Below are 9297 nucleotides of genomic sequence, written 5' to 3' on the forward strand. Positions count from 1 at the left end.
AGTAGTAGGAACAGTAGCAGTAATAGTAATAGTAACAGTAGTAGCAGTAGTAGCAGGAAGGGAAACACTCCTAATCCACTACAACTGCTGGTGTGAGGAATATAAACATCAAAATTCTGATACAAATATGACCTTTATTCAAACTTATCTTAACAAAACACCTCAATTTTTTTTCCTTATTTTTTCTTTCTTTTCAATTCATGAGAAACTGTCCACATTTTCCTTCATTGCCTGGACACACACGCACACACTCTAGTCTAGCTTTGAGAGAGAGAGAGAGAGAGAGAGAGAGAGAGAGAGAGAGAGAGAGAGAGAGAGAGAGAGAATGAATATATATGTGTGTGTGTGTGTGTGTGTAAAACACCCCAAAACACACAAACCCACTCTAACCTCACCCCAAACCCACCCTAACCTCACATCCCCTCACCCCTCCACCCTTAACCTCACCCCAAACCAACCATTTCTTGCCCTAGTGAACTGTGGTGAGGTGTGGTGAGGTGTAGAATAATAAAAAAAAAAAAAAAAAAAGAGGGAGGAGGAGGTGGAAACTGTGGCAAACTGTGGTGAATAATGAATAAAAAAAAAAATGAATAATAACTAAAAAAAAAAAAAAAAAAAAGGGGAGGAGGAGGAGGAGGAGGAGGAGGAGGAGGAGAAAGAAGAAGAGACAAATATTAGCAAACTGTGGCAAAAATGTGGCGAATCCTGGCAATGAACCATTAGTAAGCCGAGGGAGATCTAATTCGCTCCACCCCCATGGACACATCGCCGCTGAAGGGGGAGGAGGCGATGGGGAGGTCCTCGTCATCCCACTCCGAGTAATTAGCGCGATACTGTGATGAATTTGGGTTGTTTTGTTGATTTCGGCAGCGTTCTAATTTGGCCTCTATCTCCTTCTTCACAGAGTCCGACAGTGGCGGTTCCGTGTTCTTCACCATTTTCTTTATTTCTGCCGAGAAGATGGGGAATGGGTGGTGATGGGTGATGGGTGATGGGTGGGAGGAAGGAAGGAGATTGAGAGAGAGAGAGAGAGAGAGAGAGAGAGAGAGAGAGAGAGAGAGAGAGAGAGAGAGAGAGAGAGAGAGAGTTTTCCTTATTAAATAAATAAATAAATAAAAATAAATAAATAAATAAAAAAGAAGAGAAAAATGTGATTCTTTGTTTTCCTCAAAAAAAAAAAAAAAAAAAAAAAAAGAAAAACTAAGAAAAAAAATAGGATCCTTTCTTTTCCTCACAAAAAAAAAAGAAAAAGAAAACAAAAGGAAAAAACTAAGAAAATAAGAAAATTGGAAAGACTTACTCCTGACGGCCTCGATAAGGACGGAGAGGTGGTGTTTCTGCTCCTCCGGGAAGAGAATGTCCGTCACATAATGGTCCAAGTTCTCACCAAGCCGACTCACCGCTGTGGTCACCGCCGCCAGCGCTATCTGTGCCACACGGGAGGGGCTGGTCAGGTGGGAGTGTGGAGGGGTGAAGTGGGGGGGACAAGTAAGGTGAGGGGGTCAAGTGAGGTGAGGTAAGGTTAGGTTAGGTGAGCTGAAGTAAGGTTAGATAAAGATAGAAAGATAGATAGACAGATATTGAGATAGATAAATAAGAGAGGAAAAAGGAAAAAAAAAAAAAAAAGAAAAAGAAAGATAGACATAGAAAAAAACAAACAGATAAATAAACAAACAGGTAAACAACACACACCTGGCCGGACGAACAGACGAAGAATAATGGATAGATAGACAGATAGAAAAAAAAAAAAAAAAAAGAGAGAGAGAGACAAATAAACAAATAAACAAACAGGTAAAAAGGTAAACAAACAGGTAAACACACACACCTGGCCGGGAGAATAGAGAAGAATGGCGTCGGTCAGGTTAACTCTCTCCAGGAAATCCTCAATGTATGGACGCAGCCTCTCCGGGTCGTGCAGCTGTGGAAACCTGGTCTGGGGGAGGGAGGAGGGGATGGCGGGGTGAGGAATGGAGCTGTATTGGCAGGGGGGGATGGGTATGGGGGAGGAACTTCACGTCTCACACTCACACACACACAGACACCCAACTCACACACCCACAAACACCGCCACACCTCCCCCGCACACACACACACCTTAATAAGCAGCCCCTCCACTGGTCTGAAGGGCTGGTGAATGGTAAGATTATACTGCAGCTCCACAAACATCCCAAAACACCACATAAACACCCAAACGTATCCAAAACACATGCAAAAATACCCAAAACACACCAAAACACCAAAAACACCCCAAAACACACCAAAAGTACCATAAACACCCAAACACACCAAAAACACCCCCAAACACACTAAAACACCCCAAAAGTATCAAAACACACCAAAACACACCAAAACACACCAAACACACCAAAGTACCAAACACCCAAAACACAAACCCAAACACACCAAAACACACCAAAACACCCCAAAACACCAAAACACCCCAAAACCCCAAAAAACACACCCAAAACACCCCAAAAACACACCAAAACACCCCAAAAGTACCCCAAAAACACACCAAAACACCCCAAAAAACCACTTTCTACACTCCACAAACACCTCTCACACCGCCACACACACCTTGATATCAATGAGCAATCCCTCCACTGGTCTGAAGGGCTGGTGAATAATGAGATTAAACTGTAGCTCTTGAGTTAGCTGTAATTCATTGTTTAGTATAATTTCGATGGCCTTCTTCTTGTCCCCTCTCACGTTGTGGACAAAATCGTTAATGGTCACGTAAAACTCCTCAATCTTGCAGGCCAGGTACACGCAGGTCACTCTAGTTGGGGGAGAGAGGGAGAGAGAGAGGTTAGGTTAGGTTAGTTTTTATTTTGTGTACTGTTTGATCATTAGGGAGAGGGAGAGGTGAGAGAGAGAGAGAGAGAGAGAGAGAGAGAGAGAGAGAGAGAGAGAGAGAGAGAGAGAGAGAGAGAGAGAGAGAGAGAGAGAGAGAGAGAGAAATGAGAAACAGAGAAAGAGAGAAACAAGAAAGAGAGAGAAACGAGAAAAAGAGACAGAAAAACTGAAACTGAAAAAGAAAGAAAGAGAGAAAGAGAGAGCAAGAAAGAAAGAAAGAAAGAGAGAGAGAAAAATAGAGGTGTGAGGGGAGGAGGGGGGGGGTAGGGTACTCACAGGATCTCCTTAGGGTGATAATCCATGACTGAATTGTAGATGTAAAAGCGTTTGAAGTAATGCTGGGCGGTGGTGGTGGCGGAGGGCAGCATTCTGATCCGTCCGTCACGTGGATCTCGGAACTTTTTGCAGAAGTCCCGCAGAGAGTGTTCGTACGACCTGACCTGCCGAGACACACACACACACACACTGGCTGGTACTCTTATTTCTATTTATCTATTTTTTATTTTTTTTTATCTCTTCCTACACACACTGGCACTATTATTGGCACTCCTATTCCTATTTACTTTATTTTACTTCTATTTCTTCCTATACACACTGGCACTCTTAATGGCACTCCTATTTCTATCTTTATTTAATTTTCCATTTGATTTTTCTATTATTTATTTATTTATTTATTCTTACACACACACACACTGGCACTCCTATTGGCACTCTCTCTACACACACACACACACTGGCACTTTAAGAAGGTTGACTAGCGGAGTTTCCAAGAGTGTTTCTCCAGTTAATAATGCAGAAATCTTGTCACTCTGCCTCTAGAACCTTAAAAACACTCTTGAAAAACCTGTGTTAATTAGATAAAGCCTTTTGAAAACAGAGGAGGTGAAACACAGAAGTGGTTTGAGAAGACAAGCCTTAGAGTCATGGAGATACACATACTGGTGAGGGTGACAGTTTACCACACACACACACACACACACACACACACACACACACACACACACACACACTACCATCAAGTGTTCCTCTTCTGCCGTCAGGAAGTGCTGCATTCTCTGCTCCGCCTGGAAAAAGTGAAATAAAATAAGAAAAGGTTTTGATGTGAGCCTATCTTATAATATTACTATTTTAACTATCAAGGAAGGAAGATATGATGGTCACAATTGGAGGAGAGGTGGAGGAGACATGGAGGAAGATCTGCATGGAGGGAGAATCATGGAGGAGACCTGTGGAGGGAGATATGGAGGAAAGAGTTAGGTTAGATTAAGTTAGGGCCAGTCCTGAGTTAGGGCAAGTTAGGTTAGGATTTGGATTGGGTTAGGGTTAGGTTAAATTAGGGCCAGTTTTGAGTTAGGACAGGTTAGATTAGGTTAGGTTAGCAAAGAGTTAGGTTAGGTTAAGTTAGGGCCGTTTTTTAGTTAGACTAGATAAAGTTAGGGCCATTTCTGAGTTAGGTTAGATAAAGTTAGGGCCATTTCTGAGTTAGGTTAGGTTAAGTTAGGGCCAGTTAGGGACTCAATTTGAACTTACCGTCATGTCCGCTCCGAACTTGTCAATGAAGTCCGCGTTGGCCTGCACTCTCAGCCGCTTCAATTCATGCTCGTCCTTGAAAGTCCAACTGCGAAACTGTGTGCTGCTGCCGTACATCCTGCCGCCCCCACACACACACACACACACACACACACACAGTAAGAATAATAGTTTAATGACAAAAGAAGTGTAAATTTTAAGTCCATAATTATTACATATCAAAATAAATGTATAACACACACACACACACACACACTTTAAATTCTCCTCCCCTCACAAAAAATAAAGTCTAATTAAATAAAGTCACTGTTTCTATACACCTCAACACTGCACAAGGTCAAATAGGGAGATAATAGGTGAAAATAAGGTCATTAGCTTTATATTTACCTCTCTCTTTCTCTCTCTCTCTCTGTTTTGGTGTTTATTATCGTAATAATTTGCAACGGTATCACTATTCTATCTATTTTATTCTTCTTTTTCTTCTAGTTCTCTTTCTTTTGCAGTTTTTATTTTCTTATTTCATTTTTCTACTTTTTTTGTATGTGGTATTTTCATGTTGTGCGTTTTTGTGTTTTTTTTCCATTTTTTTCCTGTTTTATGACGTGTGTGTGTGTGTGTGTGTGTGTGTGTGTTACAAAGACACCCCACAGTAGCTTTGTTCACACGTCTAGACCTACCAAAACACAGCCTATTGTCCCTTCCTCGTTCCATTTTCTTCTTATGTCCTTATAGAAAATTTAATTGAATATTATTAACCCTTTCAGCACCATGACGCGTTTCCATATTCTTCTGGTGACTATTTGGTGATTTTATACAGCTTCAGACACTCATGTGGGGGATTAAAATAGTGAAGACTGTGGCCATTAATCTTCTGACCTCCATAGACCCTTGCTAATGTCAATGAAATGGTCTAATGGTGCACAAATCTCAAGGTAAAAAATGTGTCCCAGTACTGAAAGGGTTAAAATAGTGAAGACTGGCCATTTTTTCACCAGTTCTCCCTGCAAACACTGGCTGGTGAGAAGCGAGTCTGCTTTGTGACAGAAAACGAGAGAAAAGCCAAATGAAAAGGGGGACTATACTCGTGACCAGAGAGAGAGAGAGAGAGAGAGAGAGAGAGAGAGAGAGAGAGAGAGAGAGAGAGAGAGAGAGAGAGAGAGAGAGAGAGAGAGAGAGAGAGAGAGAGAGAGACTTAAGCCAGCATTCAGAATCACTTTCCTCTCTCACCACAACTGTTTATCAAATCCCAGGGAGATCACCAGTCGGGTTTTCAAGAGCGTTTCACCAGTTGATAGTGTAGAAATCTTGTTAACCCTATCAGTACCACGACGCGCTTTCATATTCATTCTGGTGACTATTTGGTGATTTTGTACACCATGTGGGGATTTAGAAACTCATACTGGGGGATTACTTGAGATAGTGAAGACCATTATTGACATTAGGAAGGGTCCATGGAGGTCACAAGATTAATAACCCCTTCAGTACTGGGACACATTTTTACCTTAAGATTTGTGTACCATTAGACCATTTTATTGACAGTAGCAAGGGTCTATGGAGGACAGAGGAAGGGAGGAAAAAGACGAAGGGAAGGAAGGGAAGGGAAGGGAAGGGAAGAAAAGAAGGGGGAGTACCACCACCACCACCACGACCACAGCCCGCCAGACACACACACACACACAGGCTTCGAAGCTTCGCGTGTCCTTGGTGTGAAGCTTCGAGCACACACACACACACACACACACACACACACACACACACACATAAATGCAAACTTATTAAATTCATCACATTATTGTCCTTGGTGGGAAAAAAAATGAGGTTAATAATTCAAACTCCCTAAAAAACTCAAATTTGTAAGAAAAGAAACAACAAAACACACACACACACACACACACATTAGGCCATACATACACACATATTTCCACGCACACAGGCAACGTACACGCACACGGCCTTAGCAAGAGGTGCACACAGCCTTCACGCACACACAGCCACGCACATGACTCACCTGGGAGAGCTTGGAGCGAGAAATGGCGGGAAAAATGAACAGGACTCTCTTCTCGTCTACCTCGTCTGCCATTTTGTCTTGAGGGAAAAATTGGAAAAGCCCGCGAAAATTTGAAATATTTATTGTTTTTATTTTTTATTTTTTTGCTGTTTTTATTGTTTTTGTTTGCTTACTTTGTTGTTGTTGTTGTTATTATTATTTTTATTTTTTTCCGGGGGATTAAAGTGTTAACCCCTTCAGTACCGAGACGCGTTTTCTAGATTCATTCTGGATTTGTTAATGTGGACCAAGAAGGAGAGAAGGAGAGCAATACATTCTCTCTCTCTCTCTCTCTCTCTCTCTCTCTCTCTCTCTCTCTTTTCGTTAAGCCCTTACTCTCTTTATCCATTTTCTCTTCCTTCATCTTACTACACATCTCTCTCTCTCTCTCTCTCTCTCTCTCTCTCTCTCTCTCTCTCTCTCTCTCTCTCATCTAGATCCTGTTCTGTGGCATGCATTATCTCACACAAAATTAGAGAGAGAGAGAGAGAGAGAGAGAGAGAGAGAGAGAGAGAGAGAGAGAGAGAGAGAGAGAGAGAGAGAGAGAGAGAGAGAGAGAGAGAGAGAGAGAGAGAGAGAAAGGAGGGAGGGAGGAGAAAGGGGAAGGATGGAGGTAGACAAGAAAGAGAAGAAAAGGAGGGGAAAGGAGGAGAGGGAGAGAAAAAAACAAGGAAAAAGGGAGGAAAAGGAGGAAAAAGGAAGAAGGAAGAGAGAAAGAAGGGAAGGATGGAGGTAGGGAAGAAGAAAGAAAAAGGAAGAAGGAAGAAGAAGAAGAGAAGAGAGAGAGAGAGAGAGAGAGAGAGAGAGAGAGAGAGAGAGAGAGAGAGAGATAATAAAAACCAGACTATCTTTTTTTACATCTGTTTATTTATTGGCTTCTATAAAATGATTAATAACAAAAAGTTCATCTCCTTTTGTACAAGAAACTGTACACACCACCACCACCACCACCACCACCACACCACCACACCACGGGGCCAGGGAACCAGCCACCCACGGACCACGAACCACGAACCACGAACCACGAACCACGGACCACGAACCACGGACCAAGACATTCTAGACATGTTCCAGACACGTTTTCTTCAGATTTAGGGAATTATTTGTATTTTTCTTTCTTTTTTTTCTTTTCGTTCTTGATTTGGACGAAGACAAGACAAGTTTCAGACACGTTTTCTTTCTTCCTTTTTTTTGTTGTTTTTGTTTGATTTAAAAAAAGAAAATGGACACGAAGGTTGCTTTTTTTTATTTATTTATTTGTTTGTTTTTCTTTGATTTATTTCCTCAAAAAAATTGTTAGTGTCAATTTATTTTTTTTATTTCCTTTTTTTTTCTCTTTCATTTCCTCTAAAAAAAAAAAAAAACAATCAATTTATTTATTTTTTTTTCGTTTCTTTCTCAAAATAATAATAATAAAAAAAATAAGAAACTTGGAATCGGTTTAATATTCTTTTTTTCCATTTTCTTTCTCAAAATTCTTCGTATCAATTTCTGTATTTTTCTTTTTCTTGGTTTCTTTGTCAAAATATCACCATTTGTTATTTTTTTCCAACATTTTCTTTTTCCTTTCTTTATTATTTTTATTTTCCTTTCATTTATTCATTTATTAGAAAGAATTCCCTTATCGTCTTTATTTATTCCCTTTTTCTTTTGTCTTCGTTTTCTTTGCCATCTTTCCTTCCCCGTTTTCTTTGTCATTCTCCTTTCCTCTTTCCTTAACTTGTAGAAAATAATAATAATAACAAATAAATCCGTAAATAATAATAATAATAATAATAATAATAATAATAATAATAATAATAATAATTTGACAACACTGGACACGACACACAAAATTATTTACATGAAAGAAAACGGAACAAGTCCATTTTCTTTTTTTTTTTTGAAACTACAACTCAACTAAACCACAAATAATAATAATAATAATAATAATAATAATAATAATAATAATAATAATAATAATAATAACACCACCATTCGTTACTCTTCATTATTACGTTATATTTACAACGAACGAGAGAAAAAGCCGTACAAAAGAACTAATAATAATAATAATAATAATAATAATAATAATAATAATAATAATAATAATAATAATAAGTGAAAATAGACACACTACAATATGAGAGAGAGAGAGAGAGAGAGAGAGAGAGAGAGAGAGAGAGAGAGAGAGAGAGAGAGAGAGAGAGAGAGAGAGAGAGAGGGGGTTACCGAAATCGACTAGAGGCTCTGGTGACCGAGGAGTGAAAATCATGCAAGATATGTACGCACAAATCGACCTTACGGACTGACTAAGGAGGGGGGGTGGGGAGAGAGAGAGAGAGAGAGAGAGAGAGAGAGAGAGAGAGAGAGAGAGAGAGAGAGAGAGAGAGAGAGAGAGAGAGAGAGAGAGAAGAGGCAAGATCAAGATTAAGATTAGCAAAGGCTCAGTGACAATAAACTAAATAAAATAAATAAAATAAATAAATAAATAAATAAATAAATAAATAATGCAGAGTTATCAAATGTACATAAATAATTGTTGTAATTGTTGTAATTGTTGTAATTGTTATTGAAACAGAGCTGAACGAAATATTACTAATGAAAATGCCACTAAATTGAAATAAAACCGAATTATTATCATTATTATTACTATTATTATTATTATTATTATTATTACTCCTTTCGAACGAAATGGAATGGGAGGAAATGACAATAATGATAAAAAAATGAGAATAATGATAAAAATGAGAATAATGATGATAAAAATGACAATAATGATAAAAATGAGAATAATGATAAAAATGAGAATAATGATAAAAATGACAATAATAATGATAATGATGACAACAAAAGAAACAGGAGAGAAAAGAAAGAGAACTAAA

General features: G+C 39.1%; 1 protein-coding gene across 2 annotated transcripts; it reads right to left on the reverse strand.

Annotated features, from left to right (window-relative positions):
• Window positions 1-694: 694 nt before the first annotated feature.
• LOC123516468 (cyclin-H-like) lies at window positions 695-6459 on the reverse strand. Of its 2 annotated transcripts, none has more exons than XM_045275796.1 (8): window positions 6395-6459; window positions 4387-4512; window positions 3870-3920; window positions 3133-3296; window positions 2578-2779; window positions 1826-1933; window positions 1301-1427; window positions 695-949 (listed from the first exon to the last, which is right to left on the reverse strand). In XM_045275796.1, the coding sequence occupies exons 2-8, from the start codon at window positions 4501-4503 to the stop codon at window positions 720-722; spliced, it is 999 nt and encodes a 332-aa protein (XP_045131731.1). In that variant the 5' UTR covers window positions 4504-4512; window positions 6395-6459; the 3' UTR covers window positions 695-719. The 2 variants fall into 2 exon arrangements, with proteins under 2 accessions (XP_045131731.1, XP_045131721.1); XM_045275786.1 differs by lacking the exon at window positions 6395-6459 and adding an exon at window positions 4774-4898.
• Window positions 6460-9297: the final 2838 nt, after the last annotated feature.

This window comes from Portunus trituberculatus, chromosome 6, assembly GCF_017591435.1.
Source record: "Portunus trituberculatus isolate SZX2019 chromosome 6, ASM1759143v1, whole genome shotgun sequence".
Classification (NCBI taxonomy): Eukaryota; Metazoa; Arthropoda; class Malacostraca; order Decapoda; family Portunidae; genus Portunus; species Portunus trituberculatus.